The sequence below is a fragment of the Anabas testudineus genome, chromosome 21 (genome assembly GCF_900324465.2).
Source record: "Anabas testudineus chromosome 21, fAnaTes1.2, whole genome shotgun sequence".
Lineage (NCBI taxonomy): Eukaryota > Metazoa > Chordata > Actinopteri > Anabantiformes > Anabantidae > Anabas > Anabas testudineus.
In genome coordinates, this window is record NC_046629.1 from 17,397,469 (window position 1) to 17,417,719 (window position 20,251).

Consider the following 20,251-nt stretch of genomic DNA (forward strand, 5'->3'; position numbering starts at 1 on the left):
AACAACTTAATAACTTACTTTATATTAGTACATTCAAAGCAGCTGTTTTTCATAGCACTGTGTGTGGGTCTGGTTTTGTTTATGTACAAGCAAAGATCTGAGGTCAAAAGTTTGTATGTGGGTTATATCGGAAAGTGTTTGTCAGCTTAGTGTATTATTTGTTCTGGATGGCTGGTGTAGCAAGATTAGCTTTTGACATTCACTCATTGTCACACTTCAGTGATTGCACAGGTACTGTGTATTATGGATGGTTTGTTGATACTTTTGCATACTTAAACTCCTGAATAGAAATGGATTAATGTATGAGGAGTTTCTTGTGGTTTTATGATTTTATCGCCCTGCAGCAGTAGGCATGACTAAAGAGTCCCGTCTGAATGTGTCAGTCACACTTTAGCTCAGGTTTAGATCACCAGCTATGTCAAATGTGTGGCTGCCCTTGTGAACTTCACAGGTGACCAGCTGGCTCTTGGTGGGCTGTAGAACGCTGGGATTCAATGGACAAAAGACAATAAAGTGAATAAATGAGAACATTTGATTAAATAAACCACACAAACTGTCGCATGATCTCTGAGTTCATTTTGACAAAAATGCTATAAGGTTTTTCTCTCTTACTCACTTACATATATGTATTGAATTTGAAGAATGTCCCAAATCAAAATCATCTTTATTATATTATTGGATTATAACTATTATTAGTGCATTAATATCTGCATCACTTCAGTGCTGCAGCTTGAAAAGGTGGATCTAATGGTGTTAACTAAATAACCTGGAGGTTCACTTAACTAAATTAAAATACACTTAATACTTTTACATTATAAATTTAGTCAAAAGTAGCACTTGCTCTTGAATTACATTGTATAAGAATAGAGGAGGTAGAATGCTCAGTTAAATTAAAATTGGAAGTGATAACAAATAATTAAGAAATAATATAAGAAAAGGTTTGGAAACATCAAGTCATTTTGGATTCTTACACTGAAATAAAATGTAAAACAATGAATATCTAAACAGACAACAACATGTTCCTTATTCAACACCAAGTCCTGTCAGAGTATTGCCCTAGAAAACACTGGAACCAGGTGTTGTGTTTGGATGTAAGAAAAGAACATACAGTAGAGAGCTCATGTAAAGATAGAGTAGATGCCACTCCCTCAGGGCAACAAATGATGGAGATAACTTCATTGTGCAGCAGGACAATGACCCTTAGTATTCTTCTGAGTTGCAATGCAGCTGCTGAAATTATCTATGTCACTTGGCCATTTTTAAAAACCAGATCTGAGTCCCATAGATGTGTTTTAAGAGAAGCTGGCTCACAGGGTTCAGGAACACTGCCCACTCAGCTCAGGAGACCTTTGGGAAGTGCTGCAGAAGGCCAGTGAGGAAATCACACCTGAATCAAACAAATGTAATAAGAGTACTTACTGTAGGTGTGAAGACGTTTCCAAATTCTTATCTCCCACCAATGACATATTATGATCATATATAATGTAACCCAAATAGATAGAAATAGTTGTAACGGCAACATGGTAGTGAGGGTTGGCCTTGCTTTAAAGGCCAAATTAAAACACACTTGATGTTAAATATAAGAGGTGGGGGGCTGCTGAGTTTCAAGAGGGCAGTGAAGTGGATCTCTTTGTGGAGTCCCTAATGGTCTCTGTGTGTTGCCACCTTTCTTAATATGCCACATGGATATATCAAAGAAATACAAAAGATTCTACTTTTGGCATTACCACAGATGCAAAAAAATAAATACCAATACAGTTTTTCTATGGTAATAGTTTATGAATGAATGCAGTGTGAATGAGTGTTTGGGTAATGTGAATATAGAGAACTTAAAAGCAATTTAAATACCATAAATGGGTAGCTTTTCATCCATACACTGCCTGTAAATGTAAACTTTCACTTGTGGAGTAAAACTGAAAAATGTTTCAGTGCTCATTTCTCCCAAGGTCCTCTGTAAACAAGATGAAAAGGTCATCTCCTTCTTATCTTTCCCTCTCATCATAGATCAACTAAAACTCATCCAGGACCTGTGGTTCATTTGAGCGACAGCCCGAAGGATGAAGGCAAGGTGAGTAGGCACATAAAATAAACACCATATAGTTTTCACGAAGCACCAAGTTTAGCATAGCGGTTCTCTCACAGATATCTGTTTTCCAACCTCTGTCTGCTTTTCCTGTATTTCCGTCCTGTCCTTCTAGCTGTTTTTACTTTCTGACTTCGTTTTTTTCTAATTGCTTTTATCTCACCCTGACTTTCTTCCAGAAGCAGTCAAAGAAAACCTTTCTTTCTATAGCACCTCTGCCATTGTTGCTCTCATGCCTTTTTTCTCTGCCGCTTGGGTTTTTCACATATAAACACGGAAGAAAAGAGGTGTGAGGGACCTGCAGGTAATGTCTTTTGAGTTTTTCAGGGTCAGGCTGCAGTCAAATTGGTAGGAAAAGTGGCAGGTGGAGGTTGCTGTGAAAGAGAGGTCATTGAGAGGCATATTGATTTTCCCAATGGATTTTGCTGCCTCTTGGTCAAACCAGACTTGACAATCTGTGAAGCCATAAAAATGAGACATGAATTTGCAGCTGCTGTCACACACTACAGTCACTCACTACATGAAGAGACAATTCAAAAAAATAACTTTACTTTTAAGCTGCAATGGACATATCTGCATACCCACACCAGGTGTGTTTTTATTTCTGAGAGCATTTAGTGCTCAGTATTTACTGTATGAGCTGTATGATCCTTGAAAGGTCTGATCATATTTCAACCATTTCAGGACACTGTAATAAATGTAGGTTTGTGATGCAGTGTTTGTTTGTGCATCGATGATCACTAGCAGGTTAAAAATCTATTAATGGTCATAAATGTTCACCATAGAAGACTGCTGACAGTTGACAATGATAAATGTTTGTCACTTACTCTTCAGACTCCCTGCCATTATGAACAACATTTAGTGCATTAAATGTTGCTGGCTGGGAGCAAGTGCTCCATGTCTGTTGAATGTATAAATAGATGATCTTCACAGGTTTCTTTAACAGATTCATTCTTACCACTAATCATGCAGATTTCTGTCTTTATGATTTTATTTTGGCATTTCTTGGCATTTTCTTTATTCTTAATAGACTTTAGAGCTGCAATGTTAATAGTCAATTTGTTTCTTCGTTTATTTAGAAACTGAGACAGTTGTCTAAGTAGATTTTTGAGCACAAATGTGAAACATTTTCAGCTCCTCAGATGCAAGAATCTGTTGCTTGTTGTTGTCTTTCTTGGTGTCATAGACATTTGGAAAACAATCTTGGGTTTTGGAAATTTTGGATATGGTTATTTTTACAGCTTGCTTGTTTGTTGTCACATTAATAAATAGAGAATAATCATTTATTTCAAAGCTAATAGACTTTTTCCCAGCAGTCAAAACAACAAATAACAAAAAGCAATAGCATTGAATATCAAATAGTTACTGTAGGTGTCTTAGTATGTCATGGAAGTGAGTCAACCTTCACCCTAGTTGAATGCAGCTATTTTTAATGTCAGCATTAATTATGCTAATGATATTTCAGTGCATAAAAAAACTATTTAAATGCAGTGTCTCTGGTTACTGTGATATTCTCTGGATTAACTGTCCACATTTGAGTGTCATAATGATATAGATTTTTCAACAGCCATTTATCATAGCAGCTACTAAGACATCAATGATTTATTTATAGCGTATCAAGGCAGATCTGCATCCTAACCACAAATCTATCAGGGTAAACAGTGTGTATTATGAGTTTACATTAGTCACCGTTGCCCTGTACTAACGTAATGCTTTAGGGCTTCAGAATGCATGAGCGGCAGTTTATCTTTTCACCACACCTGCCCTCTCCTTCACATCTGAGGTTTGTAGATGTCACACAGTCTTCTGGGCAGGAGGTCTGTTCCCTTCATTCTGTCTCAAAGGCCATGCTCCTCCAATATCACTCTTGATCTCACTTTCTCTGATCTGTGATCAGATTGCGGTGCCTTTCCTCTCTTCTTCAATCCTGCACATTTGAGTGCACCTTTGTGTGTGTGATGTATGGACTTGTTTGTGAAGCTGCATGATTTTGTTCGTGCTCTGCGTTTACCTGTGCAAATCTATACCTAGTTGTTTGGCATTGTACTGAAAATAATTTGTCCATATGTTCAATGATACACATTAAAGATCATATTTCCCAATCCCAACTACACATAATACTGATAAAACTGATAGAGGGGAAAATTTATCACAAACAATTTAGTTCAAATAAATAATTAAAAGAGAAAAGAGGGTGGGGAATAGGAGGCAGGTTTTGAGGAGCATGGATTTTTATGAGATGATTATTTCTGATCTATGCTCTGGTCTAATCTTTTATCTTTTCTATATTTTCTTTATTTCTATGTCACTGCCCTCTGCAGCTGCTTATAGGGTTTGAGAGCGGAACGATTGTACAGTGGGACCTCCGGGCCAAGAAAGCTGACTTCAGAATCTACTATGACGAGGTGAGCTCCACTATGCTGTGCTGTTATGTTCCTATAAAGGCCCACCTTTCATTAACACCATGTCACTTAATTTTTTTAAGCGTTTGGCGTTTAGTGTTTTTCATTTTTGATTAGCATGAGTTTCATTAAGTAATATATTTCACTGTCTGCACCTGGCAACAAATTACTGTTATTAGAAGCTGTAATTGGAGGACCCAGGAAAGTAAAACAGGTGAAGGCTATAGCATCTGCTGTTATTTTACTGCAGTGTATGGAGTCTTTAGTGTGTAAGATGTTTGGTTTGTGTCATAGTTAGGTGCCAGTTGTGTGTACTAATAAAGTAAAACTATAGGAGCAAGATTATTATATATTTGTAAAAAATGTGCAAACATATAGCACGTATGGCTTATAAAACACAGTTGGCTCAGTAAATCATCAACAATCATGTTTTAATGGAAAACTGGTTTAATTTGGGGAATAAATAACATGGCATCTCTTCAGCCACATACAAAAAATAAATAAAGAGTGCCAGCTACTCTTGTTGGTGTAATTGAGAAGCTCGCTCGATATATGTTCTTGTTATTAAATATTAATAACATTATACAGTATAGTACGTGTTTTAATTTAGTTGTAATAAGCAATTGCTGTAGCTTTGACTTCAAGGACGCAAATGAGGAAAGAATAATTCATAAGGATGTGAGGGTGTAGGTGTAAGACCATCTCCTGAGGCATTAGTTTTATTAGCTTTGACACTAGGCTGGTTCACCTTTTCACCTCTGACATGAATAGTTGTGAATGATGTTTTGAAGCGGTTATCCTGAATAACACACCCACCCCCACACACAGGTATGTAAAGTATGTTAAAAAGGGTGAGAAGTACACAGATATAGTGGCAAAGAGAACTTTGGTCAAATGACACTTGAAATTGTTGTTGTACATTTTGTGCTTATTCTCCAAAATGCTAAAATGATCTAGCTTTATGTTGTGAGTAAATCATTTTTACTCTAACATTTTACCAGCACAATGAAGAACAGTATATGCAGAGTGTATGGTTGACTGAATCCATACACAGCTAGAGGCACAAAGCCTGGCAAAAATAGAAACCATGTGTTAATATTAAACTGTTGGAACTCCATCTCCAAATGCTAATGGGTACACATGTGGTTTCCACTCCTGTAGTGTGCTGCACTGAGGGCAAAAATCATCTCAGTTGTGTCTAGTTTACCATGACATATCTCCCAATGACCTCCCCAACTGTGGTCTGAGTCATCCCTCTTGGGAACATGGTCATGACAGTGGTGGGTGTTGGTATAAAAAGACATTGAAAGAACACTGAAATGACAAACTAAGGGGCTCATCCAATAGGCATGTTTAAAGGGTTTAAAGTTTTTTAATTATTTTTATATTGTATACATAACTACATAGAGTTTTGTTGGCATATCCATACAGGAATTCCAAACAAAATGAATATGCTATGCAGTAAATGTAAAGTAAATACAGGAAGGGACACCTGTACTCAGAGCGCCATTCAACTTCTCATTTGTTGTTTTAAACATTTTTTCACCTGCATAGAGGACATTTCTTATCTAGCACATCCCTATGTGCCACAGGACTGCATGGCAGCTTTCAGAAATGGAATACTAGCATAGTATAAATTAACAATCCTATCAAAGCCCCATAGGCACATTTTTTGCTACATGCAGTAAAAGCATGCTTGTTGTCCCTTATGGTTTCTTCCTCCACACAGAAGAAGAAGATGAATATTGTCAAGTGCATTTATTGTTTTTTGTATTTAGAAAGGAGCATTTCTACCTTGTAGGTGACATAAAAAACGGTTTTAAAACACTGACACACTGTGGCATATGTATTGAGTGTTTGTGAAAAAGCCACGCCCTCTCTGTCATTGCTACAGGCCATCCATTCAGTCAGCTGGCATCATGAAGGGAAGCAGTTCATGTGCAGTCACTCAGACGGCAGCCTGACATTGTGGAATCTCAGAAACACCACCAAGCCATTCCAAGTCACCTTCCCTCATGGTGAGATACACAACCATCATATGCTGTTCTTTTGTAAGCTTACTGTAGTAAAAATATGTGGTGTTACATTGGTGCATGTGCAGTACTCAACAGACTATTACATTACTTTACTATTTCGGAGCTGTGAATAAAATAGTTAATTAACAAACTAGTTCACCTGTGAGGCTCATTTTACATTATTATTTAAACCAAGCTCACTGTCAAGTAGCAGGAAATCTTTAAATCAGACACTGCAATGTGTCATGTGCCTCATTGTCAGTTTAGCTGTCAGGTAAGAAAAGCTCACACCAAATATAACTCCATGTACTTTTCCTCTGATTAATTCTCTTTGTGTTTCTTCCCTACTCTCGGGTGGTTTGCATACTGGCAGGACATCCCAACCTCAGATTTGATCTCTTGTGACAAATAGTCCCTTTCTGCGAGTTGTGATCTCAGAGAAAATCACAAAACAGGAAGGCACGAGGGAATGGCATTGTACTAGATTTTCTTGTCAGATATTTGGTGTTACTTCACAGGATGAGCGTGAAAGGAAGGGGAAGCAATATGGAAGACAGAACTGAATATGGATAGAGGTAAACTGTCAAAAGAAGAGGAGTAAACAAAAGACATGGCCCTCTCTGCTAATGAAATGCACCCTCTGCTCTATAAGGAATACATGAATTAATTCTGGGGGAACACTGTAGGTCAAACATCATGATACAACACCGATCACATGTGTAATTTAAAATGCCTGCCCTGCTCATGTTGACTCTCCTTCTTTTTTGTTTCTTTTCTTTGCTTATTGGGCTTGTGTGTTGTGCTTAGAGGTTATGCTGTAAGCTAGAGGAAGAGTGAAGGCCTGCTATCCAACCTGCTGTAGTAGCTCTCCGCCAACAAGATAAAATAATTACATTACCTCTTCGTAAAGCTATTAGCCACAGCATTCATCCAGTCTCACATTACTTTTTGTATTATATAGTATGCTTTGAGAGACATTGATTTTTATCATGCCTATGAATCTGCAGCAGTATTGTTTTAAACTGATTTAATGGATATGCATTTAGTGAGGTTTGTTTACCAAGCCTATGTTTTCCAGCATTTTGGTGGAACAAATAACTTAACCATGCTAACCATTTCTATATATTTGTCATGTAATGTTAACATTAGTCGGTATTGTGGTATAACAGTCAACTTTTAAGTTTAATTGCATCTCTGAGGAACAAAAGAAACATGAAACAGATGTTACATTTAATAGTCACAAATTAATGAATCATTTACCTAGTTTCCTATTGTACACATTTGTGGCAACAAAGTCATAATTACACACAGCATAATAGTAGTCAAGGTACAAGTCTAGTTCCAAGTAGTCCAAATGTACTGGAGGATTTTTAGAAGTATTTAAACCAAACCATCATTGAATGTATGTGTTTTGTATATATTACATACACATTATGTATGTGTGCTGTTTTTGCTTTTTTAAATGTATTTATCAAATGCAGTCATACATAGACCATGCTGTAGTTTTTTAATGTCTGTGTTTACTAAAAAAAATAATATTGACAGATGTATTTCCACATCCACTTGCTATTGGGTTGAGAAGTTAGTTAGCTGAAGCTGTTGATGCCGTGCACATTGATAACAGAGCAGCACACATGCATGTACTGTAGGCTTGTCAAAGACATGTTTTTTGTTGCAAGATGATCTAATATGAGGGCTGTATTTGAAACTATACTGTCAGGAACAGTGAAAGGCTCACAATTTAGAAATTTCAGGGTTTTCTTCCATCCTTCGTTCCATCATTTGTTTACAAAGTGTTGGGCTTTTGTTCCGACTACAGTGCCCATGAGGTAAAACTCAAGGTTCCACTGCCTTCCAGCTAAGAGACTTCCTATTCATATCAAAAGCAAAACTATTTCATTATGTGATGGAGAAGAAAAATCTCTCTTTTAAATGTGCAAAAATTGATAATGCTCTGCTGTTCCCTGAAAAGAACTGGCAGTACTGTAATGAGATCGCAAAGTGGGGAAAAAGACATAATTATTGCGCTGGAACTACTCGACTGTATGTCATGGTCATGGTTATGTAAGGATGCATGCACTAATAGTTGCCAGTATTATTTATGTTGTGATTACAGCTGAATATTGCAGCTGTCGAGGTAGTTTCGCTGACTAGACTGTATAGCTACGAATGGGAAGAATAGTCACAGTTGTGTACTGATATACTTTCTGCTTTCTTAATTTTCAGCAGGTGATGTTTTGTATTTGCATTTTCTACTTAAGATTCACCTAAATGTATTCTCATGCAGACAAGACACTGACTTTAGTCTAATGTTGCATCTCATGTTTAAAGTAAACTTGAATGTTGTCTTATTATACATTTTGGCTGTTTTCTTAAATCCAGGAAAGATACAGAAGGATGGAAGGAAGGAATCGTGTAAACCCATACTCAAAGTGGAGTACAAGACCTCAAGGAACAGGTGTGTGCTTACACAGGAAATACTCTGATTCATTCTAATTTAATTTAGTGTTTCATTTTGTAGTGAATTAACTAGAAGGTTGTTTATGCTACCCCATTTGGTGATAATCATAAGCCACCAACAGAAGCAAGAAGTACTTGTGTTTTTAGCAAAACATTATTTTGTGCTTGTAACCTCTTCAAATAGGCACATGGGGTGAACAAAATCTGAACCCTGGGGTGTAAATGAAAACACCACACCAGTCTTCAGCTTTCTTTTGGTTTATTTTAATAGAATGCTTAACTTCTGTGGAGTCGTATTTAATGCATCTTTAGGTCACTTCACTGTGAATTTGCTTTATTTCAGCCTGAATAGGTACTTAAACCTAATTCACAGATGTGGTTGTCATACTAAAAATGATCCTTAATCTGGCTACTTCTTTGGTGAGTGGCTTATAATAAGTGGTCTGTAAATAGATATGGGGCCCATACATAGGCTACATATAATACTTTTAATTGACTGATTAATTGATTAATTCACTGATTTGTGTATTTTTTTAACTTGTCAGTTTAAACTAATAGCATGAGCATGGACAGACCCATCCTAAACTCATGTTCCCTCTTTACAACAGTGAGCCTTTTGTTATTTTCTCTGGGGGTCTTTCGTATGACAAGGCGGGACGGCGGCCAACATTAACCATCATGCACGGCAAGGCCATCACTGTGTTGGAAATGGACTATCCCATTGTAGAGTTCATGGCGCTCTGCGAGACACCCTACAACAACGGTAAGGGCATACAATGACATGGATTGAGCTCATTTACCTAAAGGTTTACAGAGGACTGAGTTGAATACCACAAAATATATCTGTTGTGACTGAAGTTAGTCCCAGCCCGGGTTGTATGTAATCACTGGATTACTCACCACTTTATGTGAGAATATGTATTGATTTTTTCAGACATGCCCAAAAATATTCTGACTGTTACACAGAAACTACATTAGGAATTGTTTATTTGTTGTTCAGCATGTGACATATTTCCACTGTTGAAGGATTAAAGATTCTGGGAATGACTTCAAAACAGTAACAGTGGACGAGTCACAATTTGTTTTTTATTGTTCTTTGAGCTTCTTGGATCTGTCACTCACTTGGATTTAATGAATCATTTAAAAAGACAAACTAATCAAAGTCTTGTAATTGAATATTAATAGTACTTAAGCATAGCTCAAGTTATCTTAGAGCTACTTCCAGAACCTTTTTTCTAGCAGTGTCATAAAGAGTGCTGTAAATAAATCAAATACTTCCTCATCAGTTTGGGTTTATATTTCACAGAGGTCCAGGAGCCTTATGCAGTGGTGGTGCTTTTGGAGAAGGACCTAATCGTGGTGGATCTAACACAGAGCAAGTATGTACAATAAAAACACACTTTTCCAGCAGCTAAACTGATGTTGAAATTCAAGTCTTATGTCAACATATGATGTGATGTGCTTTCAAACAAAGAAAAAAAAAGTATGTGAACCTTTTGGAATTTGATGTTTTTTTGCATTAATTTGTCATAAAAAATGATCTGATCTTCATCTGAATCAATGGTATTAACTAATAATAATGTGCCTAAAATAATAACAGAAAAAAATTCTGATCTTTCATGTCTTTATTGAAAACGACCATAAACCATCAACCAGTTATTACGTCAAAGGGTTCACATGCTTTTCCCACTAACACTATGAGGTTTTTATGGTTGTTCTCAATAAAGACATGAAAGATCAGGAATGTTTCTGTGTGATTATTTTAGATACATGATATTTGTCAATACTCAGATCAGATCGTTTTATGATAAATTAATGCAGAAAAAATGATATTCCGAAAGGTTGACATACTTTTTCTTGCCACTCTATACTGTTCATCAATTAGCAGTAACAAAATGAAGGAGTTAATGAATTAAGCGGTGTCAAATCCATGCTTGGAGAAAGAGGCCCAGTATCTTTGAATAAAAACATGTCACTCAGTTTTGACAGATTAACACCTAAGGCTCTGGAATGCCTTGGAATAGCAGCTAAACACTAAGGTATAAATTAGTTTAGTAAAGTAATTAGGTTACCTAATTAAAACTGTTATAAGCTGATATAAATATCTCCTGATAAAGTTTAATGAAGTTTTGTCCAAATTGTCTTTGTGGTCAGCTCATTAATTTGCTGCTAAGTCTGTTTAAATTGTCCAGTATAAATTAGTCAGTGCTCATGGACAGTATCAGTTTGATAGATTTCCTTTTCTTCCCATTCTGCAGCAGAAATATAAGTTGTATTACATATTCCTGTATTTTGCAGCTTCCCTGTCTTTGAGAACCCTTACCCCATGGACATCCATGAGTCTCCAGTTACCTGCACGGCATATTTTGCAGACTGTCCGCCAGACATCATCCCCATCCTTTATTCTATAGGAGCTAAACACAAGAAGACTGGCTACAGCCAAAAGGTAGGAAAGGAGGGAAAAGTCTTCAGTCATGATAAATAATTTTCTATGGGATTTTTTTTACCATAAATAACTATAAATATAAATAAGCATAAATACATTTCGTTCTGCTCTTTTAAATTTACCAAAATAAACTCAGAAGTGAACCCTGCTCAGAATGTATCGAGCGAAGTCAGCCTTCCAAAATGATACTGCTAAACTCGAAAAGTAAATTATGGGTTATCGTTAACATGTGCGTCATTTTAATCAGTACCCTTTTGTATTTGTCAATGACAGCATGTGTTTTTCAAAACTGAAGCAAAAAACCTTAATACGATTGTTGTGTGTTATGGAATAAAATTAAATCTTATCAACAGGGTCCAGTGGGAGAAAAAACAAAAGATGATGTGATTGGGTTTTCAAAATAATCAACACTCTGTCTGTAACCATGTCAGGAGTGGCCAATCAGTGGAGGAACATGGACATTAGGCTCACACACCTACCCAGAGATCATCATCACAGGGTAAGTTAGAAATACTGACAGAAATATTTGGAAGGTGCAGTAAGTCTCTATATAGTAAAAGCACTAAATGTGTGTTTCCTTAGTCACAGCAGTATGGCAGGGTGACTATGCTTTAGATCTTTTGTTTGTAGTGCTTTTGTTAAATATGATTTGGAGATGCGCTGATGCCAGCACAGTCAGAACTGAGCAGCTGTACTATATATTTTAAGGGTTTGACATAAGTATTAACCTGTTCTGAAGCATGCACACTGGGTGGTGTCTGCTTCGGGGCAACACTCACTGATGGCAGCAGCAGTCCAACCACATGAGGTCAACATGGATATATTTTCTCTGCAATACACAGTATGAAAAAACCTACAATATAAATGCTTACATAATAAATATAAAGTATTTTAGCTGTTCTAGAGGAGACTAGAGATACATTTAGCTATAAGAAACCACAATGTAAAAATCACTATAACATTTAAATATAACTACGATAACTAGAATGTTTATTGCTGTTAGAAATGTGTGTCATCCAAGCAAGAACAGCATTTTGTCCATGTCCTGATCCACTCTTAGAGTGATCACTTACACTAACAGCAGCAGTCAGCAGGCCAAAAATATTCTTTCTCTTTGGTCAGACATGCAGACGGATCAATTAAGTTTTGGGATGCATCTGCAAGTAAGTCCATTCTCTTTGGTTTTGATATGTTTCATTGTCTGTGAGCTATATTGAAGTGTTAAAGTTAAATTAAAGTAAATTTGTTACTAAAAAGCCTTTTTAAACATAATCTTGGGCATCCTGGGTGATACAAATATATTATTTCTAAATGTTGTGGTTGATTTAAGGTAATATGTTGGTATTCACACAATTCATTATGCCTTAATACTACAGGTGAAGGTTTATTTTGTTATAAATCACTCAAGTCACAGTTATTTTTGTAAATAAGATAGAATCATCAATCATAAAGTAAACGTTAAAGCTTATTCACCCATGCCACAGAGCTCCACTGTCTTCCAAAACGATTACAGTCAAAGGTTTATTTTATAGTACAACTAATATTTTTTATAACCAGTCACGCTACAGATGTTGTACAAGATGAAGACCTCCAAAGTATTTGAGAAGCCAAGACCAGGTGAGGGCCGGGCTGCCGAGTTGGTAGAGGAAGACCCCTTTGCTGTTCAGATGGTCAGCTGGTGCCCTCATAGTCGTCTCTTCTGTGTGGTTGGCATCTCGGCCCACATCATCCTGTATCGATTCAGCAAAAATGATGCAAACACCCAGATAGTGGTAAGTGTGTGTGTGAGTGGGGGGGTAGTTACAGGTTTAAAAATAGTTACTGCTGCTATTATAGCAAATAATAAAAAAGATAAATACGGTTGACAGATCCATGTTTCCATACCTGTGTCCTCCTTAGTCACTAGAGGTACGCCTACAGTGCGAGTCTGAGGATGTCATCACACCATCAGAGAATGAAAACAACCCCTGCTTCTCAGAGCCTGGTTCCCACTCACCCCAACCCCATCAGCAACACGCAGCTAGCCCCGGCAGTGGGACATCAGAGGGCATCAAAGACAGCGTCCCCTGTCTCAAGTAAGAAACATCACCAACAGCATTTTCATGCATTACAAGTGCAAGACAAATATTCAAGTATTTTGTCACTTCTTCACTAGCACTACACTGCATGTCTACATGCTACACTAATGTCTCCGGTACTGTATGCTTGTTTCAGAGTGAAGGATCGAGTAGTTCGGGTCCCCCCTGGCTACCAGGCAGAGCTAGTCATCCAGCTGCTGTGGGTAGATGGAGAACCTCCACAACAGATCACCAGCCTGGACATCAACTCTGCTTATGGCCTGTAAGTCACCACATGCTTGGCAGGCAGTCTATCAGCTGGTTTCCATCTATATAACTACTCCTTGTCTTCACCCCTAGTAGAATATTTTATCATTATTTAACCATAGTTTGAATTAGTTCCATGTCTTTGATAGTCTGTATCCACAATCACAAATGAATTATGGACAAAGCTGAATGTTTTACTTAACTTCTTACTAAATGTATATATAATGCTTGTATATTTCATTTTTTAACATTTAGAATTTGTAAGATGTAAGAAATTTGATGACTTCCTGAGTTCAGTGCCTCAAGACCACTTAAACGGTTTTGCTGTGAATAGAAGCCCTTTTGGCAGAATCCGATGAAATCACAGCTCTTGTTAAAAAGGTCCTTATGGGTCAAGGCAGGACCATTACTTGCCTCTCTCTGCTAAAGCGATTCCCAGCTTGAATGGATGAATGAACTTCAGAAATTGATTTATTTTGTTTTATGCTTTTTTTGCTCGCCCCCTTTCAAATTCTTATGAGATAGACATACACACTCACATTTAGACAGGCGTATAAGGAAACATATTATTTTCTCTTTACTTCTTCAAATATACAGTGTACTTCCATCAACTATTATTGCTGCAAGCAAAAAAATAATGTTTGTGATATCTGGGAAACTGGCGGCATTATAAGAGATCAAACAGCAACTCTCACTATATACAAAAAGCATTATGTGAAAGCTCTACAGAACTGAGAAATGAATGTCTTTCATCATTACCAAAGTCACAATAAAGACATAAGACTGTCTCCATATATGAAGGGATTTGTTCATTGTCAAATTTCACTAGAACGCACATAAGTCTACACAGACAGCTAAGTTTTCCTAAGCTAAGTGTATAGCTCTGCTACAGCTTCACCTGGGATTAATCCTGCCTTGGCCAAATGTATGTCAGTTTTATGAAGGTTTGGAGGCTACAGTAATTGGGCACAATTTTGGACATTCTGATTTTCTAGTTAAAAAAGGGAACATTTTTAAAGTTGCTGTAAGGGGCAGGGTTTGCCCACTATTGCATTTAGCCCTTGAGAGCTTCCTACAGTATTCTGTGCTATATCATCTAATGCGTAATCACTGTTGATGTTAACATGGAGAACTTCACACAAAACCCTGTTCACCTACTTGGTGGACTTTCTGAATCAGAAAGTGAGACGGTTCTGGTCAGTGCCGATCAGCTGGAACAAAAATATATAAACATTGCTGAAATGGGAAATCTGGCAATAATATTAAAGAACAACAGTACTAGCAATATGAAATAAATACAAGCTTTTCTTAACAGTAATTTCACCAAAATGTCACAGTTTATTTGTGTTTGATAGTACTATGTGTAGCACCATTAGAGGGACCTGGTTAAATAGATCGAATAAATAAATGTCTCTCTCTTTCTTTTGTGTAAATGCAAATGTCTGTGTATGTGTGTCTGTACATGTTCCCTGCCTCCTTGCCTTCGTGTCTGTGTGTGTGTCCAGTTTGGCGTTTGGGAACTGTAATGGCCTAGCAGTGGTGGACTACTTGCAGAAAAGCATTTTGTTGTGTATGTCAACACTTGATCTGTATGGAGCTGCCGACCCCTACCAGCGCCTTACCCGCTCCCCCCGCAGAAACAGACAGTCCACCTCAGGTAGCACACAGACACACACACACACACACAAACTAATCACTGTGCACCCACTCAGTAAGATGCCGATAATGTTTATACATTATATTCAGACTACTGCATCTTACTGTGTCATCTACTTTCTATTCTTCTGTCTGCTTTCTTTCTGTCTTTCTGACTACTTTCCTGTTCTGTCTTCTCCTTCTGTATCTCTTCTTTCTAAGGTTGCGCTTATCTATCAGGCCAATCTGACCTGTCTTACGCGAATAAATCAATAATCCTTGGGGTTCAATTATATTCCCTATCTAAATGATCAACCCTGAACTCAGTTAATGAAACTAACTAAATGATTTTCACTTTATTTCAGAGGCAACAATATTTTGCTTTTTACTTCACTACATGAAATCTGCCAGCTATAGTAACATGCTACTTTAGAAATTACATATATCTTATTTTTACATGCAAAAGATATAATAAGCTTGGCATGGCATTGGCAGCTAACTGAGCTTTATCAGCACCACCTATAACATTAAAGTGCACTTTACATTTTACATGTATTGTAAATGCCAGCATCTAACATCAAGTTAAATCTACACATAAATGTAACTAAGTATTCAAAAGCCCAACTCTGTTTCTTTCATTTCTTTGCTCTTTGTCTGTTGCACAATAACCTACTAAGACAGAAACACTCATCCATCTCAGTATGCCTGTCACAGTTCTGCACTATGAAACGAAGTGCATGTTAACAGGCTGTGTGTCATTCCATGTTGGCATTATTATGCATGTTGTCACTGGATTTCTCTGTCCTGTTTGTTTTTAGTCCTGCTTGAGCATAGATATGTAGTCAAAAGCCACAGTGGTCTTGTTGTACTTCCTGACCCCTGCTTCCCTTTTATCTTCTACTGATTTTGGCTGGTGATGGCCTCTGAAGCCACTCTTTTATACTAACACAGTGTAAAGATATTCAAACCCACTACACAGACATGAATGTGTAAAACACAGAAGTGACTATTTTCAGACTTGGAGGGCACAGCAGCTCCAGTGGTTTAATACTTTAGTTGGCTAAGGTCCTTTAAGCAGTTTAAAGTATTGATTTCTTTGTTTTACGTAATTCCCACATGTGTATCTGAAAATACTGTACAGGTATTCAGGATATGTGTGAAGGGGACTATCAGGTTAGATGGAGGGATGACTTGGGGCCTCAGAGCCACTTCTTTTCATTTATTGTTGTATAAGAGCTTTTATTGACTACCACAGCACTTATTCTTCCCAACTTACTCTTTTGTAAAACTCTGTCTGTGTTGGTCAATAAAATCAATTTTGAAATGGAAGCAAAAATAGAAATGGCCAAATATGCCTTTTTTTTCTCTACCCCCAGTCGTGGTGTTATGATCTTGAGCGCTTGCTATGGACTTAATCTACTGAAAGCTAAACTTTAAAAACAGTCAGGGACCAAGATAAAGACACAGCACTTGCTAAACTGTTTCCAAGCTATTGACCTTTTCCTATTCAAATATTACAGCTATTCACAGTGTAACTTTTTGTCCTTGCCACAACATATTTAGCTGTTATCACCACATACATGTATACGTGTATATTGTATATATACATTTTATAAAATGATACTTGCTTATGATGCTTAATTATTCAGGTGTATTTCTCTTGAAGTAGTGTATTATAAACTCTTATTAATGCCAGTGAACATTATAGGATAGTAGCCTTAAGGCAAATGTAAGCTACTTTGATTCAACAGGCGATTTTGTTGCTACTTTGTAAGAAATTATTTGTTCCCTGCTAACACAATAGTTTACTTGTTGTTTAAATTATCTATCACGTCAACGCTTGTTGGACTAGTGGGTATATCTTGTCTGTCCTCCCCTGACACTAACTCGGTTGCTGCTTGCTCTCACTTTCTTTTCCACTCTAAGCCCATGTGTTCTTCTCTCTCCCCCTTCCCTCCTTTTTCCTCCCCTCCCTTCCCTTGATCCCAACATTGCTTAACTCCATTCCTTCCCCAACAATCCTTCCTCCTTCTTCCTTATCTACCTGCCTCCTACACACCTCACTGCCACCTTTTTGTTTTTACCACCTTTTTGTCCTCTCTTATCTCTCTTCCCCCTTCTACCTACACTCCTCACTCTTTATTCCTGCCCTCCATCCCTTCCACCTTACCTTCCTTCTCGTCCTCCTCCTCCTACCTTTTGGTGACTGTGGCTGCTGGTGTGGGCATGTGGGCCTGCCTGACAGAGTTTTGCATGCGTGGCCTGTCTAACTTTTATTCAGATTCAAAGAAAAGGATCCGTACATCCTATCAGAGTAAGTCGGGCCTTCCTGAAGGCTGGGGGACTCTGTGTGTCTCTGTACATGTGTTTGTGTGTGTGCGGGAGGGATGTGGGTGCTAAGTTGGTAGAGACAATTGCCATAGAGATTGGAAAGTGATAACCTGGATTAAAAAGGGCAAAACCAAAGAGATGACTGGGATGAATGTGGTTGTTTCTGGTGTTACATGATATCTATATTTTGCTATGTAAAACAGAGCCACCACATTCCAGTCATGTCCAGCAGTATGTCATTTGCAGAAAGAGAGCCCCTTCATTGAAATTGTTAAGTAGGGGCAGTTGTAAATAATATATAGTCCGCATGATGTATATTCTAACTGAATCCGTTTGTTGGGTGAATAAAGCCTTGTTCATCCTTGTTCCTGGGCCTAGTGAAACTACAATATAGTGGGCTTTTTTATTAAGTGAGGTAATTCTTAATTTTATTCTTTAATAAATGTTTAATCCGAATTCCTTTTAATGTTTCCAATCATTTGTCAGGAAACTTTGCATTAGGAAGGTTTGGGAGAAAGAAAAATAATTTAATTAATCAAAGGTTTTTGAACTGTGACGGTTCAGTAAGGCTGTTAATAAAGCAATAATGAATGTGGCTTAAACATCCCACATTTGCAGACAGACATGACACTACTTCATGACGTGACATGAAGTAGAATTAGCACCATTGTGATGCTTTAAAAAAATGAGTAAGAGTTCTCATTATTGCTTGTGCATGGTGCATGCCTTATTTGATGTTTGATCTGTTTGTGACTTGTGATTGGATATGCTGTATTGATATGATTAATAATTGCATTGCATACTTTAGATGTATGCTTATGGACATGTTGATATTTTTATGTAGAATGGTTTCAATTTCAAAATAACAGTTGTGTGTGGCTGACATCCACTTTTGTTAAGTCTGTATGGCCGACGAAGTTTCAAATAATCTCATAGTGTATTCTATTTCTCCCACCTCTTGGCTGTCATTGACATTTGCCACTGCTGCAGGCCTTACTGAACTCTCTGACAACCAGCAATCCATTGATATGGAGAGGAGCAAGTCACCGACTTCAGGTAACACACACACACTCACTCCAGTCATTACTAAGTCCAGCATCCCTATGCAGAAATGTCTTTACTGGGATGCCACCGTCTTTAAAAGTGAGTTACACCTGCAATAGGATGCACCCTGTGGACACAACCCATCACCAGCATCTTGTAGCAACGCAGATTGTGATATTGTGTGTTTTGTTACAATTTCCAGCTGATTGTACTTTATTCCATTTTTGTGTGATGATTGTGCATTTTCACAAAGATCAGTATGAGAAAACTACCCTTCTCACCTGTTCTTCCTCTTTCTTTATGCCTCTTTGACTTCCATGTATGTTTGAACTCTTCTATCATTAGATTGAGTGACTAGTGTAACAGTTGCAATTACTCTTTCTCATGTTTAGACAGGGAGTAAAATATAAAGAAAGCAAAGGATATGGATGGCTGAAGAGAGCAGACCTAGTTACATGTTTTTGCCTTAAGCTAATGTTGATATAACAGCTGACAGCAGTGGTGATAACCCATAGTTGATTACAGCTGACAGTGACCTACATCATTTTATAACATCAAGTCTGTAACACTGTATCTAACTGAGATCAGAACATTCTCAAAGATGTTTAAATATGTGTATTTACCACCCATGATATATTAAAAATTCTCTACTGTTAGTTAAATATTTTCTGGCATGTTAGTGTATATTGTAGCAGTGCTTGACTTGCATTAGATGCTCAGGCAGTATAATGAAATAGACATGCTTCCTTAGAGAGGAATGATGTCCTGAAGCATGTAATGTAAATGTCCCTTGTAGTTAAAATCATTATCATGTAGCCAGCTTCAGGTTTTAGAATCAACCTTTGGAGGTGTGATGGTAGATAGAGAGTAGAATACAGCGTGCAGCGTGAGAGCACCCTGTCTCCTGATGAATATCATAGATGAGAAGGTAATTCATGAGGTCACTGGGCACAGCGTAAAGGTTAGATGAAATAGATGAGAGTTTAAACTATGAGGTTGTTTATAGTACGCTAAGATCTGTGTGGTTGTCGACAGGCAGACGAGTTTGTTTATGATTGCACAGAAAGAAGCAGGGATGCATACTGTGAGGAGAAGGAGAGAGAGGAGAACATTTCCCAGCAGGCGTCTTCGCGTCTGCTGTGGGAAACCTCTTTATCTCAGCAAATTCACATCTTAAAGGTCAAATGGAGCAAATGTAAGTCTGTGTTTTTTAAAAAAAAAAGTGCCAAGTAGACATGCTGTGTCCTCAATGCTGTGTCTGCTTTATGAGTCTTTAGTTTCCAAAGTATTTATTTTAAACTAGATTTACTAGTGATGCAACTGTGTGGTGTTTAGTTAGCATTAGCATTTTATTATAAAGTTGTAGGAATTTGTGTAGAAAACCCAAGGTCTGCGAAAATGTGATTCTAAGGGGGACTGCGGATGTTTGAGGAATCCAAATTTTATCTCTTTGAACTAAGCAGAGGTGCAATGAAACAGTGTTATCTCAAAAACAGAAGTAGGCTACGGCT

General features: G+C 37.5%; 1 protein-coding gene across 2 annotated transcripts in view; it reads left to right on the forward strand.

Annotated features, from left to right (window-relative positions):
• Positions 1 to 20,251, forward strand: part of stxbp5l (syntaxin binding protein 5-like) — a 107,653-nt gene that overhangs the window by 62,694 nt on the left and 24,708 nt on the right. Inside the window, exons 6-20 of one of the 2 annotated variants that reach the window (XM_026377440.1) lie at positions 2,005 to 2,068; positions 4,405 to 4,488; positions 6,380 to 6,503; positions 8,883 to 8,958; positions 9,569 to 9,723; positions 10,267 to 10,339; positions 11,259 to 11,406; positions 11,838 to 11,905; positions 12,529 to 12,569; positions 12,964 to 13,178; positions 13,306 to 13,481; positions 13,621 to 13,746; positions 15,236 to 15,387; positions 17,611 to 17,679; positions 18,687 to 18,752. In XM_026377440.1, the coding sequence (XP_026233225.1) occupies positions 2,005 to 2,068; positions 4,405 to 4,488; positions 6,380 to 6,503; positions 8,883 to 8,958; positions 9,569 to 9,723; positions 10,267 to 10,339; positions 11,259 to 11,406; positions 11,838 to 11,905; positions 12,529 to 12,569; positions 12,964 to 13,178; positions 13,306 to 13,481; positions 13,621 to 13,746; positions 15,236 to 15,387; positions 17,611 to 17,679; positions 18,687 to 18,752 (1,637 nt within the window). The remainder of the gene's footprint in view (positions 1 to 2,004; positions 2,069 to 4,404; positions 4,489 to 6,379; positions 6,504 to 8,882; positions 8,959 to 9,568; positions 9,724 to 10,266; positions 10,340 to 11,258; positions 11,407 to 11,837; positions 11,906 to 12,528; positions 12,570 to 12,963; positions 13,179 to 13,305; positions 13,482 to 13,620; positions 13,747 to 15,235; positions 15,388 to 17,610; positions 17,680 to 18,686; positions 18,753 to 20,251) is intronic. The other variant, XM_026377441.1, reaches the window with a different exon arrangement.